Source organism: Eublepharis macularius, chromosome 3, assembly GCF_028583425.1.
Source record: "Eublepharis macularius isolate TG4126 chromosome 3, MPM_Emac_v1.0, whole genome shotgun sequence".
Taxonomy (NCBI): domain Eukaryota; kingdom Metazoa; phylum Chordata; class Lepidosauria; order Squamata; family Eublepharidae; genus Eublepharis; species Eublepharis macularius.
The window spans coordinates 100,423,203-100,448,653 of NC_072792.1; the positions used below are offsets into that span (position 1 = coordinate 100,423,203).

At 37.8% G+C, this 25,451-nt stretch overlaps 1 protein-coding gene across 3 annotated transcripts in view; it reads left to right on the plus strand.

Moving 5' to 3' along the window:
• Positions 1–25,451, plus strand: part of TIAM1 (TIAM Rac1 associated GEF 1) — a 116,003-nt gene that overhangs the window by 41,826 nt on the left and 48,726 nt on the right. For all 3 annotated transcript variants that reach the window (XM_054974621.1, XM_054974619.1, XM_054974622.1), the window contains 9 exons: positions 4,865–5,098; positions 5,907–6,092; positions 7,720–7,866; positions 9,702–9,776; positions 12,511–12,681; positions 16,526–16,630; positions 17,876–17,957; positions 20,584–20,670; positions 21,903–22,121. In XM_054974621.1, the coding sequence (XP_054830596.1) occupies positions 4,865–5,098; positions 5,907–6,092; positions 7,720–7,866; positions 9,702–9,776; positions 12,511–12,681; positions 16,526–16,630; positions 17,876–17,957; positions 20,584–20,670; positions 21,903–22,121 (1,306 nt within the window). The remainder of the gene's footprint in view (positions 1–4,864; positions 5,099–5,906; positions 6,093–7,719; positions 7,867–9,701; positions 9,777–12,510; positions 12,682–16,525; positions 16,631–17,875; positions 17,958–20,583; positions 20,671–21,902; positions 22,122–25,451) is intronic.

Sequence of the window (25,451 nt, forward strand, 5' to 3'; positions counted from 1 at the left end):
ATGACTATAAAATCTTTGCGAAGATATTGGCGGAGAGATTGAAGGGGTGGCTCTCGGAAGTCATAGAGGAGGAACAAGCAGGCTTTTTGCCAGACAGACAAATCAGAGACAATTTAAGGACAGTGATTGATGCTATTGAATATTATGACAAGCGTTGTGACAAGGAGGTTGGTTTCTTCTTTGTTGATGCTGAAAAGGCGTTTGACAATTTAAACTGGGACTTTATGTTTGCCACTATGGAAAAGCTACAACTGGGAGAAAGATTCATCAGAGCAATTAAGGAAATTTACAGAGACCAGACTGCAGCAATTGTGGTGAATGATGAACTGACTAAGAAATTGACCATTAGTAAAGGAACAAGACAAGGTTGCCCGTTGTCTCCACTGTTGTTCATTTTAGTATTGGAGATCCTGATGATACAAATACGACAAGACGAGGAAATTCGAGGAATAAAAATTAAGGACTATTCATACAAGGTCAGAGCATTTGCGGATGATATAATGTTAATTGTAGAGGACCCATTGGAGAACATGCCAAGAGTGATTGATAAGATCAAGGAGTTTGGAGACTTGGCAGGTTTCTATATTAACAAAAAGAAATCAAAGATATTATGTAAAAACATGACTAAGCAGAAACAACAATTGTTAATGGAAATAACGGACTGTGAAGTAACAAGCAAGGTGAAATATTTGGGAATTGAACTGACGGCAAAGAATATAGACTTATTTAAAAACAATTATGAAAAACTATGGATTCAGATAGAGAGAGACTTGATTAAATGGAATAGGCTGAATTTGTCATGGTTGGGTAGGATTGCAGCAGTTAAGATGAATGTGTTACCAAGAGTAATGTTTTTGCTACAGACAATACCAATCATCAGAGACTCTAAACAATTTGAAAAATGGCAGAGGAAATTATCAGATTTTGTATGGGCAGGCAAGAAGCCTCGAGTGAAAATGAAAGTTTTACAAGACGCAAAGGAAAGAGGCGGAATGCAACTGCCCAATCTGAGACTCTATCATGATGCAATCTGCCTAGTGTGGCTGAAAGAGTGGATGACATTAAAGAACAAGAAATTACTAGCCCTAGAGGGATACAAAAAAATATTTGGATGGCACGCATACCTATGGCACGATAAAGTAAAGGTCAACTCGATGTTCCTGCATCATTTCATACGGAGAAGTCTATATACAATCTGGAAGAAGTACAGAATTTATCTACAAGAAGGAACTCCTTTGTGGGTAGTTCCATATGAGGTGATAGACCCGAGAGCTGTTGATAATGAACAACAATGTTTAACTTACAAAGAAATAACTAGAATTGAAGTATCTAAACTCAGAATAAAGACGCAAGAGGAATTATCACCTTATTACGATTGGTTCCAGTATAGACAGATCAGAGACTTATATAATTCGGACTCTGTAAAGGGAGGTATACGAATAGAGAATTCGGAACTAGAGCAGACCCTTCTTAAAGAAGATAAGAAAAGAATATCTAAGGTATACCAAGTACTGTTGAAATGGTATACTGAGGATGAGACAGTTAAAACACAAATGGTGAAATGGGCTATAAATTTTAACAAAGAAATAACAATGGAGGCATGGGAATACTTGTGGAAGACTACAATGAAGACAACGACATGTACTAGCATTAAAGAGAACATTTACAAAATGATCTATCGTTGGTACATGACACCAAAGAAGATTGCGCTAGGGAATTTGAATACTTCTAATAAATGCTGGAAATGTAGGAAGCATGAGGGCTCCCTCTATCATATGTGGTGGTCGTGTGAGGTAGCTAGGCAGTACTGGGGGGAAATAATAAGGGAAATGAGTGAAATTTTACAATTTCAAATTAATAAGAACCCAGAACTCCTGCTACTAAACTTGGGAATGGAGGGAATTCCAGCCCATCATAGGACATTGATATTTTATATGACGACAGCGGCTAGACTTTTGTATGCGCAAAAATGGAAAATACAAGAAGTGCCAACCATTGAAGACTGGATTTACAAATTGCTGTATATGGCTGAAATGGACAAGATGACAAGAAAATTGAGAAATCTGGACTCAGGGCAGTTTAACACAGACTGGGAGAAGCTGAAACAATATTTGGAGAAGAAATGGGAGGTGGGAGGAAAACTGTGGCAGTTTGAGAACTACTGAAGTATAATAAAGTGTAGAGGAGGGTGACTTTACCGGGGGGGAGAAGAGATAAAAGTGAATCTATAAGCAGTTAGATTAATAGATGGATATATATATAGATATATGAAGGCTAATAAATAGAACATTGATAGAAAATAACTAACCATAAGGATTAAATATAAGGATTGAGTAACCAGTAATATTTTCTTTCTTTGGTAAGATCTGTATAATGCACCAAACTGAATGTCTGAAGGTAAAGATGAGTCAAATTGATTGACTATATGATGAGAGTTATATTGAATTATTATAAGAAGACAGAATGAGCAATATATGGAGCATAAGTTAAATTGTTTGACTTAAATGAATGTATGATTTACATGGTTTATGATCTATAGAAATATTTGAATTATAGAAATTGGGATAAATTGTTTATCCAAGATGGAAATAAGGACTTACAGTTTGGGTATAGAATATTAAAAATAGTTAAGGATGTACTGCTTAGAATAAAGGAGAATATATATTTGTTTTAGATAGAGGAATCTAATAGAAGTAAGGGGAAAGGGACAAAGGGTTGGAAAGCTGTTGGAAGTCAGTAAAAGGGGGGGAAAGGGAGGGGGTTAGAAATGGAAAATCGGGGAAAATTGAATGTAATGTAAAAATAATGGATTCTAACCCAATAAAAAATTTTTCAAAAAAAAAAATAATTTGACTTTCATTCCCAGTATGCTTCATACAATTATGAATCAGGATTGTTCTAATTTATGCAAGAAAAGAGTTTTTTAAAATGTGATATTCCTAGAATTCTCAGCTCACATATCAAAATAAGATACCTCTAATACTTCATGCTTTTTCACACACTCAACTTATTCTTGACAGCCAGTTCGGTGTAGTTGTTAAGAGCACGGGACTCTAATCTGGAGAACTCAGGGCCAAGCTACAAGTGACGAATGACACTTGAACGGCAAGTGGATTGAGTGGAGAGCAAGTGAACAGGGAGAAATACACTTGCCGTTCAAGTGTCATTCGTCACTTGTAGCTTGGCCCTGAGTTTGATCCCCCACTCCTCCACTTGAAGCCAGCTGGGAGATCTTGGGTCAGTCACAGCTTCTAGGAGTTCTCTCAGCCCCACCCACCTCACAGGGTATTTGTTGTGGGGATAATAATAACATACTTTGTAAACCGCTCTGAATGGGCAGTAAGTTGTCCTGAAGGGTGGTATATAAATCAAATGTTGTTGTTGTTGTTATTAGCAGTCAATCCCCAATCGTTAGAATCAATTTAGGTATGGTTCTTCAAATATCTACCCTCCTTTTACATCTTTCAGAGTTGTGGAGTTGGTTTATTTTTTTTTGCACTTGCCTTAAACATTCTGGATTTTCAAGTAAGACTGCTATCAATGTCACTTAAATTATAAGTGACATCACAGCATTCCCCTCTTTTTTTATTTTTGGCACAGGCTTATGTCCCTATATCAACATAAGGACTGAATTATAAAAACTTATAAAATACAATAATAAAAACACCAAAATATAATTTAAATTAAAAAACCCAGATAAAACAAAGATACACTAAACCACATCCTGGTATCATCCTGGGTCCATGGGCCAGCTGATGCAAACCCACAGGCTGCGAGCCAGGGGCCAAAAACGTGCATCTCTGACATGCCTAGACTTCATTAAAACTGATTTCTGCATGACACATTATATATTTAATGAGCTTTAGTTTTATATCTTAGTTTAAATGCATCAGATCACTCAATTTCCATTCCTTTATATGAATGGTACCAGGTTTTATAAGAATTTACAGCAGATGTTATACAAATGGAAAACATGGGCAAAAGGATGATGTATGGAGATTAATTCTTTATCTAGTGAAGTTTTCGTCATTTTATGCGACAATCCCATAATGTGCTGTGAGAAAAAACAGGCTATGTGGGCATTAATGGATGGTCAGCTCTTGATGCTCAGTTTCACTCATTTACAATCCTGTTTTATTCCTATTTTCTATTACTCAGGGGACTTAAAGAACCTCCACCTTATACTAGAATTAGGGACGTGATTTTTTTTTTCTGTGTAGCAAACCCACTCTCTATAGCCTCTATTTCCCCTTTTTAGAAACCTACTTGTTAGCACTGTTAGGCAAGCAGAATTTGTAGGTTTGTGCTTCATACTCATGACATTTCTTTACGTCATTTTTCTCTTTTATGTGAGGTATTCCATTCTTTATATACCTCATTTTTCAGCTGTAAAGCATCAGTAGCTTCTCAAAGGTGAAGATATAATAATAATTAATGATTATAATCTTTCTCAGTAGAAAAGTGCTATATATTTTATTATTGTTACAACAGCAATAGACAACACATTCGTTAAGTAGTTTATTAACTGTTACACACTCATGCTATAAAAGTATACAGGCATGCATTCTGACTTTCTTAAGGATGTTGTAGTCTGAATCATTGTTTTCATGGAGGAGCTGCATATTATTGTAGGATTGCAGAATGATTGGCCAGAGAGGCACAATTGCTGGCTAACATTATATAGTTGTTAGGTTTGATGCTGTGGCTGAAAACTGGGTTCCAAATTAAACAGGAGAAATTAAACACACAAGGAGAGTAGAAGTCATTTTCTGTAAATGAGATTAAGAATACCAGAGGCTCTTTCATCTAAAGATATTGGCATTTGTGTTAATCTAGAGGATTTCTGTCTCTTCTTTCATTTCAGACCTCTAGCCAAACAGAACTTGAGAACTGGATCACAGCAGTTCATTCCGCTTGTGCAACAGCAGTAGCACGGCAACATCACAAAGAGGATACTGTCAAACTGTTGAAAACAGAGATTAAAAAACTGGAGCAGAAGATAGACATGGATGAAAAGATGAAGAAAATGGGGGAAATGCATTTCCTCAGCTTATCCTCTGTTCGAGACTCCAAGAAGAAAAAAACCATTCTTGATCAGGTATTTCCTCACTTGTATAAAATAAATTTAGATTTCCAAGAGTTCCTACTTGAAGGATGGTGTTAACTAGCCAGGACAGAGCTAACTAGCCTTTGGAGCCTTCTAAACTGTATTGCATGCACTTTTGATATGCATGGTAGTTTTCAGAGCTCGATAAGCAAGAAACAGATAGGTCTTTGGTTATCCTCTGCTACTTATGTCTTGATGAGGACAATTTTCAGCCAAAGACAATTGTCATGACAAGTATCTGTATTGTCATTACAATGGTAATATATGCGAGGGAAAATAACACAGAGAATCCTCTTTACTGAACTGCAATTCCTTTTACCAGTGTAGCTAGAATTCTAACTAAAGACTGCTTCATAGAGAATTTTTAGATCTCTGAAAGTCTTCCCTACTAGCAGTATGTTCCAGTCAGACAAACAGACACACAGTGAAACTCTACAGCTAAGAGATGTTATCATATCCTCCAGTGTATTTTAATTTATAAAATGAAAGACTTTATTGGGTTTTGCTTCTATTTGTCTGGAAATTTTTTGCTATGTGGTGTCTTATTGTGTTTGCATAAAAGTTAGGTTCTGAGGGTTCAAAATCAAAACCATGATTTTAATCTTCATATTGTATCTAACTAATATGTGTCTTGGGATGACCTTTTATTTTGATCCAATTTAAAAAATTTAATCACTTTTCTTCCCTAGGATTACAATATAGACAATAGAAGATGTAATTTAATGTAATCTTGTTTATCTACGTTTAGTTTGTGATCTTTTTGTCCTCATCCCACTCATCTATTGCTGTTGTTTCCTAGATCTTTGTTTGGGAGCAAAACCTGGAACAATTCCAGATGGATCTCTTCCGATATCGGTGTTATTTAGCTAGCCTTCAAGGAGGAGAACTGCCAAATCCAAAGACGTTGCTTGCATTTGCAAGTCGCCCAACAAAAGACGCAATGGGTCGTCTTGGAATCTTTTCAGTGTCTTCCTTTCATGCACTGGTGAGATTAAGCTGATGCCAGAGGTCACTGTTGCTGAAACAGAAATTGTTTGATGCTTTTATAAGATGATGAAGGGAGTTCTGTTGCTGTACAACCTCTGTTTCAGAGGGTCAAGTGCAGTCTTGGCCTCTGCTCCTATATTAGCAAAATGCTGAACTCTTAACTTCTGTGGCAGATTCTTCCCTCTGTCTTTAGACTTCTTTTGCATCTTGAGATACAAAGTTAAATAAAAGATTAACTTCTCAAAAAGACTTTTTAAAAAGGTGGAGTACATTTCACAGCCGCCCATTATTATAAAAGCTAACATGCTGCTTTTTAAAGGAAGACTTTGCCTGTCTTTTTAAACCTGTCTTTTTTACCTGTCTTAGCAGTTTGTCAACAGAATTCCCTAGTGATGTACTGTGTCAGTAGCTGTCTGCTTGGGTCATGCAGATACTTGGGTTGTTTGGGGCCTCATGTGTCTTGCCAGTGGTAATTTCTAATATTTATTATTTTATTATTTAAACTTTTTTTACAGATGGACACTGCATGCTGGCAGAAATGCTGTAGCTGTTCCATCATGTTCCACAGCTATGGTAGATCCAAAAAAGGATATCTTATTTCAAAGTCAAAAGTTAAAGTCTTGTCTCAGCATATTACCCTAAATTAGGAGAAAATTGAAATATTAAATGAAATATATTTGACATTTTGTTAGCCAGCCTCTTAACTCTTTTAAAGAGAAAGGGCCCTTATTGTTCTAGAAACAATGTACAACTAGCTTTTCCACTGAAGATTAGTAAACACAACAGAAATCTCTGTCATTATTTGTTGTATTTGTTCTCAGTATAGTAATACAAATCACCCAGCTACATCACTATAGGAGACAGAAAGAGCTTGGTCCAAGGTTTTCTGTTTTAGCTAACAAACCTTAATACATGCTTATACAGTGTTTATATGGTAGAACGCAGTCTACCATATAAAGTTTCAGAGTTATACTCCTGTAAAAGTAGGTAGGTATGGAGGTCTTCCTTCCTTCCTTTCTTCCTTATCATTCTTCTTACCTTCACTGAAGAAAAGTACCTGGGCAATCAGATAGTTCCACTTGAGATTTGTGTTACATAATTGGAGAAAAACATCCATGCTAATTTGGAGTTCATGAGAAAGTATAACTGGGAATTTCTGCAAAGAATATATCTAGATTTCTTTGTTCACATACGTGTTTTGTTTACTGAAATAGCTAGCCAACCTGAGAAGGGCAACTAATGTCAATATCATATTATGCTTTATGGGAATGACAACATGTTATTGCTTGCAAAATCCATCTAATGTAAGAGTATCGATTGTGTAATGTAATTAATATTGAACAGGATCCCCGCCCCCCGCCCCCCGATGACAGTACTATTCTCACCTATAGGTGTTATAATTTAACTCTAAGTACTCCAAAAAAAGAGTTACAAATTGATGGTGTATGTTTTATGGAGCAGAGCAAAGTAGCCGATTGGTAGAATGAAACTACCAATGAAGTGTTTATGCAAACACTTTAAAATGTCTAATTATTTAATGGGTGGTCTTAAAAATGCCCCTGGTGAAGCAGTTCTGTTAGATATTTTTGTGGCATTGGATTTATAAGTTTTATGGCACCTGGCAGGTGGCAGCTCGCACAGGTGAATCTGGTGTCAGGAGAAGAACACAGGCTATGTCGCGATCAGCAAGCAAACGAAGAAGCCGGTTTTCATCCCTTTGGGGTCTGGACACTACTTCAAAGAAAAAGCAAGGGAGACCAAGCATTAATCAGGTAGTCCCTGGAAGGAAGACGGTTCTAAATTGCGTTGATGTAACCTCTACTGTATGGATTCTATGAGGCTAATTTAGGAAGCAAATGTTCACACAAATGAAAGTTAAGAATTTTTTTCACCAAACATTTTAACAATTAGAACAATACAACTATTTTTTATTTTCTTTAACCAAACTCATAAGTGCAACAAAATCAGAAACTTTCAGCTAACAGATCCAGAGGAGTTAGCCGTGCTAGTCTGGTTGCAAAATACAAGATGCATCTGACAAGTAGAGCTGTGGTTCTTGAAAGCTTATGCTACAATAAACTTGGTTAGTCTTAAAGGTGCTACAGGACTCTTTACTATTTTTCAGCCAATAATATCTTTGAAACCACTCAAGGTAAGCAAGTATATGTAATTAATTTAATCATAGGATCTGCAGGCAATTAGTATAAGGCAGTAGGAATCTATCCACGTTATAAAATGTGGTGTCTTAGTTCCTGAAGTATTTGGCTTCCTATCTTAGCTTTAGAAATACATGATAAAATATCAATAAAACTTTGGTGCAGTGTTTGAGGGAGACCATCTTTCTGCTTCTAAGTACTGTAGACTACAATGGTGATTCAGTGGAGGGAGGCTTCCAGGTTCACCCATGCTTTCTGTCTGCCTTCAAAGAAGTAATGATAATTAATTTAATCTATGCCTATCTAGGTTCTTCCATTCTTCTCCCTCTACAACTAGCTTTTAAATCAGCTAAATATAGGGTTAATCACGCTGATTTTGGTAAGATGAAATATGGGAACATTCTCTTGATCAACATGGCCTTGTGCTATTTGATACTCTTGACACAAGAGACTCTAAAATTATAATGGTGTCCCAGCAATTCACCCTCTCTTCCACACCAAACCTTCAGAGGAAGAAGGTGATTGGCTAAGGGAAGTGCTGCCTTGAGCTGCTCCTAGCAAATAAGGAGAAACATTGGCTAGGAAAACTAACTGCACTCCATTTTACATTAAAAAACATGCAAATTTGAGTTAACCTGTACCACCCCAGAAAGTAAGCATGGATGTGTGGGGATAGAAAAGAAGTTAGTGGTTGAGCTTTAAACTGACACTTTATATAAACTGAAAATATTCCCCAATCCAGTTATTGAGGCCTCGGAGCATATACATTATAATAACCTCAAGATAGAATGGAAAAGTTCATTTAAAGAACTCTTTTTTAATTTAAATGAACTTTTCCATTCCATCTTGAGGTTATTATAATGTATACGCTCTGAAGCCTCAATAACTGGATTGGGGAATATTTTTGGTGGAGGAACTATTAATTCGATATGAATGCCAGTTTTAACACTGATGTAGTTTATTTGTACATCTCTGAAATCAGACTTTTTAACCAATACAAGAACTCAGTGTAACAGGTCTTGGTAACTGGCTTAACATGATGTCCACATAGAATATATGCGTGGGTGGAGGTTGTTATTAGTTGAAAGCTACTTCTTTATAAGCTATTAAAGATGTGCTTAGAATTTGATTAGATCTCACAAATTACTTCTAAGAGAACTGATCACCTGCCTGACATTCCTCCAGTTCTCATTTGAATTCTTTCTCCAAATTTCTCTTTATGTGTTTTATTAGGTCCTGGTTTATGTCAGACATGAGGAACTTGTCTCAACAGACCATATAAATAGTTGCATCTGACTATTTTTCTAGCTAGGAAAGAACGTTATTCAATTTTAATTGATATGGTAATTTCCTTCAGAATACTTCATCATGCAGCACAAGATATTTCCAAATTTAGAATACATTTGCGTCATCCTATTGTATTCTAAAATACCTCTTTTTATTTTCTGCAGGTATTTGGTGAAGGAACGGATTCTGTGAAGAAATCTTTAGAAGGAATATTTGATGACACTATACCAGAAATCCAGGTAAAAAGAGGAAGTCATTAATTTACACAAAGGATTCCAATTAGCTGTTTTTAGAATGAAGTCCATCACTTTAGGACAAAGCAGAGAGAAGCAAAATCTTGATAGGAGGAGTAAATAATGTGGCAGTGAAGCTGTGCCAGATATTAGGTCCTTTGAAACAGAGCCAAGCATGAGATACAGAACAGCCCACCTCCCATTGTACCGCAGAAATGCAAACCCTCAAATATTCACTGGCATTGGGATGAACAAGACCAGTGCTTCATGGTTAGTGGGCAGGATTCTGGTTCCATTAAAGGCAGATGGAAGTACAGAGGGCCAAATCTTTATTTATGAAGACTATTAGAACTATAACTTCTTAGGAAAAAACCTAGGAAATTGCTACAACAGTCATGAATTCTGCAACCAGAACTTGCCTTAATTGCCACAAATATGAATTTGGAATTCCTAATAAGAATACCTAAGCCAATATAAAAACATTGGCTTTGTCTTGCAAGGCTAGACTGATTTTCTATCTGGTTTAGCATTGTGGCTTCAACTAGATATGTGCCTTTAGAAAACTTTTAAACATGGTGTTTTTATTAGACTTTTAAAATCCTCCTTGACTAAGTTGTTTGTTCATGTTGGCATCCTTTTGGACTGCTTTGTGTTTTCTTTCTTTGTGCTCTTACAGCACAATTGTATGCTGAGTTACTCCAGTCTAAGCCCATTGAAATCAGTGTGCTTAGACTGGAGTAACTCAGCACAGGATAGTACTGTTAGTGTATTTGAGCTTCTATTATACTAGTGTTAAATCACTTCCCATTTTCAACCCTTAATGACAGTTAAAAATATCTGCACTTAATAGTTGGATTTTAGCAGAGTCAAGAAAAGACGGAGTTAGATCCCATGGTCTAAAGATGCAATGATTGTAGATCTTTCTCACATCTTCTTTCCCCTGGAGTCCATTCTAACTACAGGAAAATTTATTCTCAGGGTCGTAATAGCCCCAGGGCTAATTGCTATACGGGTCCTGTGAATAAACTTGTAGCTGCAGGTTGAGAGGCTGCTGTGGAGAGGGAGAAGAGCACAGAATTGCTCCTTTCTTTCTCTTCTGTCAGTGAGGATTGAGGAGGAGGAAGTAGGGGAGGGAAATCATTGTTCTGAACTGTATATTTACTGAATATAAAACACTGTAGAGCAGGTGCAGCCTTGAAAACAGAGCACGCTTAGAACGTATCACCACTCTGGTGTCTTTTCAGCACTCTCTTATAACCAAAATCCTTTCTTGCCATCTTTTAATTGTCATTGAGTAATCCTAATTGCACCACAAGTGGAGAATTGGGAACAGAGTATCTATTTTGTAGGTACATGTAGCTTTCTCCTCCCACATTAGTGAGGGCGATGACTCAGTGGTATGCAGAAGGTCCCAGGCTTAGTTACAGCATCTCCAACTGAAAGGATCACATAGGTAATGTGAAAAACCTCAACCTGAGCTCCTGGAGAGCTACTACCAGTTAGAGTAGAGTAGAGTAGTAACCTTGATGGACCAATGATCTAAGGCAGCTTCAGGTGTACATGTTCCTACACTATGCTACTCCAACCGTTGGCCACTGCTGTTGTCCATCTGTTTACATCTTGCTCTGAACAGTGACTTCAACTCAAGGCCCTCTTAAATTTCACTATGTCTGAAACCTTTCAGCAAGCACAGTGTGTCCCATCCCTTAGCTGTATTTTTTCTGCCCAAATCAGTGTGGTTTTTCTTCTTGGAACAGGAAGGTATTTTGTCATAATTTTGTTCTCAGCCTGTTGCTAAATATTTCTTGTACAGCAGTGTCAGACTTGACCAAATACCTCAGCAGGTAGTGACATGGCAATATGACATGTAATTCAGATTGAGAACAGTAAGGAGAAATTTAGTATTTTAAATATTTGTGGGAAAGTTTTTCAAATGAACCACTACAAATTTGAGGTGATGAGGACACAAAAGCACACTACTCTCTCTGTACTTGATCAGTGTGTACACTTATGTTTTGCCAGTTATGCTTACATCCTACTAATGCCTCTAATTCCCTACAGGAAGCTTTTGTATGAAACACCATTAAGTCAGTTTCAGGGATGTTATTTCTAAGCAAATGGGATTTTAACTGTATGATTGCATTCATATCTAATGGGAATTTTATGTATCTGACACTTGCTAGAAATGTTCCCTCCGACTCCAACTTAAATCTACAAAAACAAAGGATGTTTGAAATTAATATTGAGGTTTACTGTCTGGTATTAGCAATCGTAACTCTGCCAGATCCATGGGGACTTTGTTACCTTCATCTTCTTTCACCGTTTAGCTTTAAATTGAGCACCATGCTATCATCTTTGATTTATAACTGGTTGTAGGCTTATTAAGGCACATATTGCCCCTGAGCTAAAGTTCCAAGGTCAGTCCAATGATCACAATCTCCCTTGCAAGCAGGTTTCTCCTGCTGCCCAGTGAGAGTGCTGCAAGCATAGAAGTGACTTCTAATCCTAGGGAACAGAGGTCAGGGGAGGGACAAGATAGCAACAGGCAGACCAGCTGACAGCTCTCATTGGGTTAAATTCAGTCTTAGGACAATCAGTTTGCCCACCCTCAAAATAAACTGTGGTTTAACTGCATAGTAAACAATGCCATATTTAGTTTCTTTGTATTTGTAATTAACAGAGAAATGGATGGGTGGTATATGACCAAAAGTTTTAAAAATAATTGCATCTTTTTATTCAGAGAGAGAAAGAAGTGACAGTGACCACTGTTCATCCACATAATCCTGCCTCAGACATCTGGGTTCATGAGTACTTCACACCATCCTGGTACTGCCTACCAAATAACCAATCAGCTTTGACTGTAATCCACCCAGGGGACACAACAAGAGATATCCTGGAAATGATTTGTAAGGTAAAACAAAAAATTGCACACAAGGGCCAAACCTGATGAATTTCCTGCATTCAAATGTGGGCAACATCTGTGAAAACCTTATTAGGATGGAGGGTTTTGTAGTTTTGTCCTGTGAAACTTGAATTCTCCCCCACATTCTGTGATTATCTAAACGTTGCAATTATGGCTGAATTGAGGTACTTGAAAAAAGATTTGTATGTTTTGACTGCAATTCCAGGATTAGAATGGGGTTAGAAAACTCATAGTGCTCCCATAGATGGCGTTGGTATTCCTGAAGGCTGTCCCACTCTGTGTGCATCCCTCCCAAGTTCAACCAAACTTACTCCTGCAACAGAAGAAAGTGGTAGCCTGTTTCACACAGTCCAATTAATATGCACATCACTTGGTGTATGCTGTGTAAGTAAGTGGGTGTTTTTTTTTTAACACAAACATGTAATGTTCCAAATTCCCCCAACTATTGGATTAGATGTAGAGAAGTGTAAGCAGAAGCCTTCTTGTGGCACCCTTTCTGCTACATCCCCTGAGAAACCTTCTGAATTTCTGGTAAATCTGCAGAAATTACAAATCCTCCTCTCGCATGAGTGCCTTTGTCTCCTGCAAGTATCCCCCTGGATCTTGGACACGGAGACATTCATTCTTGATGTTAACATTTGTATTCTCTATTTTCACTGTTAACCATGAAAGACTGTGACAATTAGTGTCATCATATTATGCATTTGTTGGCAGTTTACCAGTTGTGGATTGCAGGAAAAATACTCTGGAATATGTGAGCAAGTCTGCAAAGTGAAGAAACAGAATTTCAGACACAGAGAACTACTTGTTGACTTGCAACAAATTTAGCTAATCATATGTTTTGTAAATTGCATTGTTGGATTTCTTAAGCATGGGAGAGAGAATAAGCTTTAAAAATGCGTGTGAATTTCATTTTGTTAGGTAAGATCATAAAGGTTGTATAATTATGAGTTAAAATTTAAGAGCTGTTACCTTTAATCCCAGTAATATCAACTAACCAACTAAACTGAAACACTAAAAAAATAATCTGCATGCAACTTTGAAAATCTTTTATATTTGGATGATGCCTTCAGAAATAAAACTTTGTGGCTGTTAAAGAACAGCCAATCATTGCCTATTAAGTGAGAAAAAAGCATCAGTTTAGGATAATAATACATTGTATTCATTGACAAGTGAACTTCCATAGACCACTGACACTCCTGAAAACATCTCATTGTAACCAAGGAGAGAAGACATTTTTAAAGACACTAACAATAGGCAAAAATTATGACATTTTTAGTATTCTTTTTAGGGCTTTTACATAAGCAGCTGATAAACAATGTGTTTTTTCTCTCAGCTTAATAAAGAGAAATTCCTAAAAACATCCTGCTTCCTTTTAGAAATTGAGCCATAAAGGAGGTATTATGAAGTTGAAATTTAACTTTTTTTTAACTTCATGCACTTTAAGTCAACTGCTTTGTGGTTCATGCTGTGATTCTGTCTTTTCTTTTCCAAATTATCATCCTAAGAAAATACTGATAGTTACATTCTTTTCTGTAACAGTTAATAATCTCTTTCTTCTGTCTCTCTTACATTCAGCTCATTCTTTTTCCTTTAACTCTCTGATCCACATCATTTCCCATCAATTTGCCATCTGTCATCTGAGAACCAGTGCTGGTATAGTAAACATTTCAAGCTTACATTTCATGTAAACCTCTTCATGCTCTAGATGTTGTTCTTTTGAAGATTGCCCATGTGGTAAATCTGACCTTGACAGTGGTAATTTCAAAACACAAAGTCCCTGAGGTGCTTGAGAGACCTGTCTTGCTAAATAATGCCTTGAGGCTTTGATGATACTGTATTATCCTCTAATACAGTGTATGTTGCACCATCGCTTGTGCAGTTGGGCCATCTCTAATGGACTCTTTGGTGGAGCACATGCATGGCCTGCAGAAAAAATCTGAGGTAGTGGCTGTTGGGAAGGACCCGTGTGTCTGAAACCCTAGAGAACAGCAGCTAGTCAGAGCAGACAGTGCTGAGACAGATAAACCAATGATCCAATTCTGTATAAAGTAGTTTTATACATTCGTGTCTTAATGAATCTACTGCTCTCGACATTAAGGAAAAAAATACTCTGGGGTTCCTAGCTTTCCCCCCCTGGCCCTTATCCTGTGGGCCTCAGGAAGGAACTTGTTGTTAAATGAGCTTTCGGAGAGATCTCTTTCCTGCTAGGAAACTATTATCTCCCAAGATAAAGAACACATCCAAGATTTGCTGTTCATCAGTGTGTAGGCATTACTGTGTGTTATAGCGTGATGCTTCCTGGGTGCTCTGTGGGTTCTCTAATATGTCAGACTAAATCTTACTGACATGCCTTTCAGTCATTGCTTCCTTCTGTCAGCTCTGAAGTTAACTGAGCTGTGGGGTTTCCACTGAATGTTGACTGACAGAAAGAGATTGTTGGAAATAGGCTAGTGGGTCATCTTTTCCATTCACATGGTTTTATTTCCTTGCCTTTGTGCTGGCTTGTCAAGTTTTATTTTTAAATGTTTCACCAGCGGGTGGCCTGTTGTTGAGTCTTTTGTTCCCTGATATGTATTGTATCTAACTTGGCTCCAGATTTAAACAATGAAAATAGTTTGGATTTAGTAGTGGCCTCTAAATTTTTAAATCAGAAATATTTTATTACAAATAAGAAGTGTGCTAATATTCATCTTTTTAGATGTAATAGGCCATATTGGGACTGATTTTAATTCAGTGTTATTTTATCTGACTTGGCTCAAAGTACAATCTGCCACAGGCCTGGGGCAAGTAATAATTGTCCTCAGAAGAACAGAAGACTGACAGCACTCATTTGCCTCCCCCTTCCTCACAATGCTGCTATGTTTTTATTAGAGGCAGGTACATTGTAGGTCTTCTTTCCTTTTAACTCTTACAGAATGCAAGCCTAGTTGTCCCATGATGCTGTCACCAACCCCAGGAAGAATGCTACCATGCTTTTGTAGTTTCCTCTTCTAATCCTTTAAAGCCATAAGAGGCAACTGAGTGGCTCCCCTTCACACTGAACTTTCTACTGCAGTGGACTTTGTTTCCTTGAAAGGAACAGTGGTGGTCGTGGTGGTGGGGAGCTATAATGGGCCAAGAGTTGAAACCTTTTGCTCTTTCCATTTGGGGAAAAGAAGTATTTGTGGTGAAGGGAGAAAGGATGAGAGAATGGAAGGACAGCCAGCAAAGTGAAGCAGCCTGGCTTTCATTAATTATTTGCAGCGTTGGTAGACCTGGGTTTTTTTTGTTATTTATATTCTGTAATCTTGAGGAGATGTATTTGTTTGACTTGCTTTTGAAGCAAGTTGAAGCTAATTATACTAACGTATTTCTTAAAGATACAAACAGCTACAGTTGAGATATTTGATGTGCACCTCAGTAGGGATCATATGTAACACTTAGAATTTAAGAGGTGGGTGTTTTTTCCATTCAAAATGTGTAAGTAATTGGTATCTTGATGGTGAACTGTGGAAAGATTCAGAAACAAACTAGTCTTGTACAGTATGTTGTTGAGAAAGATTGTCTTAATATATAGGGTTCATTTATCTGCTATATATTTACTCGCATGCTAGGTGAGCCAGGTTCTGGCTTCAGCAGTAATCTCTTTCAGATTAATGCTGTAATTATGAAGGGTGTTGCTTCTTTTGAATGGGGAATAAACTTTTTCTCAGAGACTTAGAAAATATTTTTAAAACCTTTTTTAATAATATGAGCCTCTTCCATTTTACACAGGAATTAGTAAGTTAAAAAAATGGATATGTCTATTCAGACTTACCCTAACTCCTCTGCTCTCTCGGTTTTGTTCCAGGCTCATCAGCTAGATTACTCAGCACACTGTCTGCGTCTAAAGTTCATGACAGGAAACCAAATGCAGTTCTATGTACCAAAGTCAGATGAGGATATCTATGAACTGGTAATCCTAACGTTTCAATAAGAAGTCTGTAAAATGTTTTTTTTAATGCCACTGTATTACTTATCCTCTTGCGCTTTTGAAAGGCATCAATATCAAGGACTTTAAACCAGTAGCAGGACCTTAAACCATTAGCAGAATAGTTTTTGTGTGTGTTTGTGTGAAGTGGGACAAATAATGTGGGATTCTTTTTTTAGTTTAATAATTCATATTTATTCAGGAAAATGATATTCGTTGCTCATTATTAGTTCCTATTGAATGAGGAAAGGGAATTACTTAAATAAATAGAGAGAAAAAGTGTTTTCAGGCCTAGGAATTAGCATGGTAGAGATCTTAATAGTCACTGATAGTAGAGACAGGGTTGCCAACTACAGATTTGGACATTCCTGGAGATTTGAGGGTCGAGTGGGTTTGGCAGGGCTTGGAGAGGAGGGACCTTAATGGGGCATTAATGACACAGAGTCCAGCCTCCAAAGCAGCCATTTACTCCAGGCAAACTGATCTCTCCATCTTGGAGATCAGTTGTAATTCTAGGAGTTAACCAGGCACCTGGAGATTAGCAACCCAAAGTAGAAAAGGACAAAAATCGATGGCTTCTATAATGGAAGACAAGAAATAATAAAGTCCTAATAATGCCTAGGTAATTTGAAGCTTTTGTTTCAAGTAAAGCTAGTAAAAGATCAAACATAAGAAAATGTTAACATCATTTTACATTTTGAAAAATTCTCACCACTGTGAAACAAACACTGGTAGTTGAAAAATGTGAATAGAAAAGAGAGTAAACACTGGCCCCTAGGGGTGGTGATAAGAACTACTGCACAAAGAAAGGATGCTGAAACACCTGAAGTTAAATCTGAGTAACTGAAGACAAAGCTTAACATTTTACAATGAATTACTGATATATTTTCAGAAATGTTTAGACCAATATGTCTGTCAAGAGCTGCTTCTCGTATTGCAGTTTCATGTATGAAGGTTCATGCCATTGCATGAAAACATACATATTTTGTGTGATGTGAGAATGATTGCATAAGTGTTTTGTTTTTTACCGGTATATGTATGTATTTGCATCTCACCCTTCCATCCAAGGTGTATGCATAGGATGACTTATAGCAACATGTAAAACAACAATTGGAAAAAGCAGTGCCTCACAGAAGACAAATCAGGTCCACAAATATAAATATCTCCAAAGCTAGCAACAGTTGATGTTCTTCTAACCAGGTTTTTTTTTTGTTGGTTTTTGTTTTTCAGTTATATAAAGAAATTGAAATCTGTGAGAAAGTTACTCAACAAATTCAGATTGAAAAATCTGACAGATTGTCAGATAACTATGGTGAGTGTATGGGCGGGTTATGTTTTTCATGGGTTCCATATCAAATTATTTCTCCTTACCAATCAGTTCACCAGTCTAGCTTCTAATTTGCAGCCCTCCATTCTGTTTTGCAGTCAAAGGCTCCATTCTGCTATCATTGGAGCCTTCCTTAGATTCAAGGAGATTTCCACCAGAGAGGGGCTCCAACTTTAGTGGAATAGAACCTTAAGTCCAACCTTGAGCCTTTAATCTATTGGTTTGCACTGCAACCCTAAGCAAAGTTACACCCTTCTAAGTCCACTGAAGTCAATGGTCTTAAAACTTTGCTTAGTTTGACACTGTCAGCCACTTAAACCTTACATCCTTAATAACAATACATACACTTCTACATCCTGGGCAGCTTGTTCACGGAAGCTGATTGACTTGGGCATAGTATTGCACGGGCTTCAATTGACTTAGAAGGGTGTAGCTCTGTAATGCAAATCCATTCAATTGGCAATATTGTGCTGTAGCCAGGCTTTACATTCATATAGAAATATTAGGAGGAAACCATTAGAGAACATTTATCTGATTCATTTTAATTCTTCTTAGTGAAATCAATGGTTTCTGACTGCATAGCAGAACTGCCACTAAGGGCAGGCTCCTCTTCTATTATTGGAGGGATTGACCAGACCCCCAATATTTTTTTTTAAAGATTTCAGATCTTTCTGCAAAATCTTCATGGCAGAATGCGGATTTCAACCTAAGCCTATTCTGAAACTGTAATCTCTACACTACATTGGCTATTGTGAGATGGCTACTGTTGAACAGTAGCAAACCAGCCAGGCCTGGGTGAGTCATGCAAGTCATGTGGTAGCAAGTGACCCAGTGGTTACTGCCACCCTGGCTCCAAAGAGCCCTCTTTCAAAGGCCAAAATAGCCCTAGAAAGAGCCCTGCCCCCCTTACTGACAGAAATCAAGGCAAGTAACAATGTTGTGTTTGCCTAGCAACATCCATTGATGGCTTTTGTTTATTCATGCACTGCTTGTTATTTGGGTAGGTTAGCCTCCCCAATGTATTTTTCTTAGATTGTTTTCTGCAAATCTGGGGCTTTCTTCTGGTTTATACAAAGATCTGTCTTGATTGTCTCTGGCCCAGTCTCTGGATTTACGTATCAACAGATGGGGCTATGTTGAGAATTAACTTTATTGATGATAGCAGCAGCCAGGTTTCTGCATTTAATGATACACTAACCCATAGCTTCATTTCCCTTCTCTCTCCTTTTTAGTCATGAATGGAAGTATTTTTCCATCCGCAAAAATTACTTCAAAAGCAAGACAGGGAATAGGTTTCTATTACATCTGTTTCCTTTTAGCTAGTGGCCAGTTCCACGTTAAACATTTTCCCCTGAGAACCATAAATATTTTGCTTAATGAACAAAAAGGCAAATAGCTGCCTCTGCACCCTAAGAAGCTGTACAATTTCAGAACAGCAAATGTCCCATTTTAGAGAAGCCTTAGCAATGAATAAATAATACAGAATAGTTAGCTTGTATTTGCATGTTGCATACTCAGGAGCTAATGTTATAAATAAAATCTGCCTGGAGACAAAAAGGCAAATGGAGCTGACAAGTACCACAAGCTTTTAGTCAAGGTTTGGACAATATTTTCCTCTTCTGCTTGTATGTAAATGTAAAACACATAGTGATTTCTGGTTAACCAAATAGTATTTTAAGGTGGGAACATCTCTGAAAAGAAGACTGAACATTTATCAATCAATCAATAACAGACAGAAAAGCTATTTTTAATTAAATAGACAGTGCGGTCCTAATCAGAGTTATACCCTTATAAGCCCATTGATTTAATTGAACTTGGAAGGGAGTAATTCTGTTTAGGACCGCACTCAATGTAATGTATTTGTATCAATTAGCAATGTTGGTCTTTAAAAACGTAATTTCTATTTACTGTCATGTTCCAATGTATCTCTTACTTTTTGATACTAGAAATGTATTTTTGAAGTCAAATCCACTAGACCCTAAGCCACTGAAGTTATTTTCATGTACTGCTAGGTTCCTAGATAACTGTCAAATTTTATCGTTGTATTTTAGTCTGCTGACGGCAGAATCTTGGCTAGCAAGGCCCAATTTACACATCCTTTTCCAAGAAGGCATGAGCCATGTGTGCCTCAGCAGTCCCAGAAAGAATATAACATGTGACATGGTAATATGGTTTTTTTCCCCTGGTCAAGCCCTTCTACTATGGCCTTCATTATAATACGCAGATTGGTCTGTGGGTGAAACCTGTGTGTTGCTTAAACTTATTGGATGTGCCAAAGTTTAAGTAGCTGAAGTTTGGATGTGCTGAAGTTTAAGTAACTCACACATACACAAACAGTGATTTCACTGTTTCACTGAAAATCAGGAGAAGATGTTGGTGTGTTTAGAAGACAGTGTGTGTGTTTTGATTTGGAGAACCAATTGTATGAGTAATGAGCCACCATCTACATAAAATACTTTTTGTTTTGTTGTAGAATCTGGCCCAGAATTCTAAATTGCTTTATTCAAATAGTAAAAGTAGTATCCATAGTATCAGTTAATGGAATGGGACTCTCTGTTGTTTGCATAATTCAGTTCAAACGTGCTTAATTTTGCTACTGATATTTTGACAGGTTTTTCCTTGTCCTCTATGGAAGAAGAAGGGATTCGCCGGCTCTATGTGAGCAGTGTCAAAGAGACAGGTCTGGCTTTCAAGAAAGGTATGATCTAAGGGAAGATTTTCCTCTTGAAACCTTTTACTGAACCCAAGCTGCTTTTTCCTTCTTTCCAAGATACACTTTTTCTCTTCCGCCTTGCTAAAATTAATTTAGGAGCGGCAGCAAAATTATTCCAGCCATATTCTCTTCCAGATGATATTAGTCTTCATTTTGTTAAATTAAGGTGTAGAACTATCATATGTAAAACGAGTACACAGAGTAATCTCAGAAGAAGAGTGGGGTAGAGATTTTGTTGATATTTTATTATAATGATCATCAATAGCTAACTTATGGATGACTCAGAGGGATAAGATTCTTATTTAGAAAGTACTTTAAAAACAAGATAGCAATATAAAATATTTTACAAAAAGAAAAATAAATGGAATAATTACACTCTGAAAAACTTAAGTGACAGGAACTTCATTCAGTTAGGTAGCCATCTTGGTCTGCAGTAGAATGGCAGGATTTGAGTCCCGTGGCACCTTAGAAACCAACAAAATTTTCAGGGTAGAAGCTTTTGAAAATCAAAGCTCCCTTCTTCAGATCTGAAAAAGGGTACTTTGACTCTCAAAAGCTTATATCCTATCAATTTTGTTGGTCTCTAAGGAACATTATTGAATTTTACCATTTTAAAACTTCATAATCAGCTATATGTTCTTAGAATAATGAACAGAGTACAAGTCCTAGGCTTGGACGTGAATTCAGAGTGTCCTTGGGCAAGTTAGGTATATCTGTAAAATTCTGACTCATAGGATGGTGGGCCCAAACAAAGTCAAAGTTGTAAAGGCTGTGTGAAGGATCATGATCCACAATAGTGCCCTCCTTTGTGAAGGGTGCAATTCACAATAACGCTGCTCTTAACTCTCCCCCACCCCTCCCATGTGCCTCAGCAGGCTTTAGAAACCCAACAAACTTCCAAGTATCTTTGGGAACAGAATACAAGATAACCTACAGAGTGTATAAGTGATCTGAGAAGTTACAATACAAATACTTCCCAGCCAGGAATAATGCAACAGTAATGGTATTTGCATGCCCAAAGGACCATGTCATCCCTAATGTCCGGGTATGGATTTTGCTGAGGCTGCTCTTCTGCTCTGTTGTAGAGGAACACTTTTGTGGACTGAGCCCTAAATGTGCTTTATTGTTGATGAATAATGACAGTATTATATTTTGAAATTCAGATGTTAAGGTAACAACATTCTGTGTGAATCTTAATTTACTTTTCCTCTTTGCAGGCCTGAAAGCTGGTGATGAAATTATTGAAATTAATAAAAAGTCTGCTGAAAACCTTAATTCAGCCATGCTAAGAGATGTTCTTGTTCAGCCTTCTCTGTGCCTTACAGTGCGGACTTATCCTGAGTCAGAGCAAAAGCTAACACAGCTACCACCACGCCGCACAGATGGTTCTTTCGACCTGATGGACAGTCCTTTGAGATCATGCAACAACAGCCAAGGTAAAGCATACCAAATTTTCCTAAAATCTGAGGTGTGTGTGCATGCTATACCTAAGAATTAGCTCATAACTTATCTGTATTTTAATTTAAAAAATTAAGGGTGGCAATTACAGCCATCACTGGACCATTCTTAGTGAGTCAGTAAATATACAAGATGAAAATCCAGCTTCAAGGATACTAAGAGAGAAGACTCTGCATTGGCTGTGGGTCAGTACTTTTCAGCAGATGAAGAGACCACATACTTTTACTTTTATTGCAATTATGATTGCAATGTCCTTGCAGGGTTTTATACAACAATAATCTATGTATCACTTGATAAATTTAAAGAGTCCCGCCCTTCCAACAAGAACTGTATAGCTTAGAGTTCAACAAGAGAGCAAAGGAGAGTTAATAAGAAAATGTGCAGAAAAGTCAAAGGGTTATATGTAAACACCAGTATTACTAATTGTTAGCTTCTGGAATAGTACTTACATTACCTGTTGAGAGATTTAACTATGAGCCAACCTCTCTGATGAGTGGAAATAAAACAAGCAACAAGTGGAACTAAATTCCTAACATGTTGTGTAGACAAACAGCCTACTGGGATGGAGAACACCATGAACAAAAGGTGTACATGTGGCCTCTGGAGCTGCATGTGTGCTGCAGTTCCACAGGAAAACTGAAAAAGCCTCTGAAAGTCATATTAAGTACAAAAGTTTTAAAATGTCCCATCTTTTAAAATACTTTTCCTAGTCATTTAGGGCTATGCAAGGTTATGCTTAGAAGTGTCTGAGCAAAATCTACTGAAAATCACAGAAACCAGAGGAATGTATATTTGTGTAACTGGATAAGATATCAAATGGTTGGAGTATTCTCCTGTCTATCGGAGGCAGGAATGAGACTTTGTCACCTCCTTCCTTCTGCCCTCCATCCCCACATGCAGCATTGCAAAGTAGCTGGGATCTAGCACAGCATTTCCATGGGAGGAAGGATTTCTGCCCATAGAGTGCTACTCTCTCACTACCCCCCCCCTCCAGCTACAACTGGAGGGGGAAGTGAGAAAGTACCACTCTGGGCAAAAATACTTCCTCCATAGAAATGCTGTGCTAGATCCTAGCCACCATGTTTTATAGCATAAACAAGAAACACCCCCACCCCAAGTTTTCAGTCTAAAGTTCCACAGAGAACAAAGTGGCTGAGTAGCAGTCCACAGCAGCTACAGCTTGAAACCAACCTGAATCCAGCTTGCAACTTATTTTGAAATTTTTCATGTGAATGTGCAGTGCCACTGATAACACCTCTGGGCCCCGTAATGTGTGTGCCTGATGCATGCATACACATGACACATCCCAAAAACGAGTTAAGAAGTAAGTGTGAGGAGAGACAGAAGAGAAAGGGGAAAAAACCCAACTCAGTGCCACTCTTATCAGGCAACTGGCCAAAACACAAAACCTAATCAGTGGAAATCCTGCCAGTTGGCAGCTCCAGAGAACAGACTAAGGAAGAGACAAGGGAAGGGGGACATGAATGTCAGGAAGTGCAATTAAATGTGCATAGACATTATTGCAGAGGATACAAAACCACTAAAGAAGACTACTGATAAGCCATAAATACATTTAGAATAGAAAACACACAAAACAAAAGCTGCTAGAGAGATACAAAACTGGTCATCTCCTGGAGCCAGCAGGGTGGGGTGGGGTGGGGGGAGAACATTTCTGCTTTCAAAAACTGAGCTACAAAAGAGAATTTTTACTTTATCATGTTATGCTTCAGGCATATTTGCCCCAAAGATCTTGTGTTTTATTTAAATTTTTCTTCTGATGAATCACAGACTGTTGCTAGACAAACTTGAGAACTAGACAAACTTGAGAAAAAACATTAACAAAGCAAAACATTGCTTGGCTTTTAAGGTTTGGCAAATGGCTTTGTTGTTGTTCAAGAAATTTAGAAAATTCTAGTTGGCCACAAGATGTCAGTACTATGCTGTGTAAAACCAGTTTAGTTTGTCTACTGACTACATAAAACAAAGAGATCCTTCCTTATGTAATAATCCTATTCTGAGTGAGGCTAGGGGGAGGGGGGGTTAACTCTTTCCACCTGTGTAGCATCATCAATCAAAACACTCCTCTCCCCCACAATAGTAAAGAGTCCAGTAGCACCTTTAAGACTAACCAACTTTATTGTAGCATAAGCTTTCAAGAGCCACAGCTCTCTTCATCAGATAGATACTACAATTTTGTTGGTCTCTAAGGAACATTATTGAATTTTACCATTTTAAAACTTCATAATCAGCTATATGTTCTTAGAATAATGAACAGAGTACAAGTCCTAGGCTTGGACGTGAATTCAGAGTGTCCTTGGGCAAGTTAGGTATATCTGTAAAATTCTGACTCATAGGATGGTGGGCCCAAACAAAGTCAAAGTTGTAAAGGCTGTGTGAAGGATCATGATCCACAATAGTGCCCTCCTTTGTGAAGGGTGCAATTCACAATAACGCTGCTCTTAACTCTCCCCCACCCCTCCCATGTGCCTCAGCAGGCTTTAGAAACCCAACAAACTTCCAAGTATCTTTGGGAACAGAATACAAGATAACCTACAGAGTGTATAAGTGATCTGAGAAGTTACAATACAAATACTTCCCAGCCAGGAATAATGCAACAGTAATGGTATTTGCATGCCCAAAGGACCATGTCATCCCTAATGTCCGGGTATGGATTTTGCTGAGGCTGCTCTTCTGCTCTGTTGTAGAGGAACACTTTTGTGGACTGAGCCCTAAATGTGCTTTATTGTTGATGAATAATGACAGTATTATATTTTGAAATTCAGATGTTAAGGTAACAACATTCTGTGTGAATCTACTACAGACTAACACAGCTAACTCCTCTGGGTCCTCTCCCCTACAGTAAATGGTAAAAAGATGGGCATCTAGAGTAGCCATATGGCAGGTTCTATCAACATGACTGATTTTTCCTTCCCTTTTCCTGTTGCCAGATAAGGGTTTTCCCCCCTTCAAATAATGGAGGGAAAGGAAAGGTGCAGAAATCTCCTTATCTGTGTATCCATCCTTTCCCATACTGTGTCTCTTTCCTCATCAAGTCTGACCTCAGAGAGGAGTTCAAGTAAGGGTTGCTGGGAACTCTTAAAGAGGAGAAGCCCATTTTCTCATCAGACTGGGAAGTGCCATGGCTCAGCGCATGGCCTGCAGAAGGTCTAGTTACAGGATCTCAAGTATAAAGGACAAGGAAAGACCCTTCTTTGCCTTAGAGATCCACTTTCAGGCTGAGTGGACAGTTCTGAACTAAATGAGCCAGTGTGGTCTGACTCAGCATGCAACAACTTCATATATTCGTA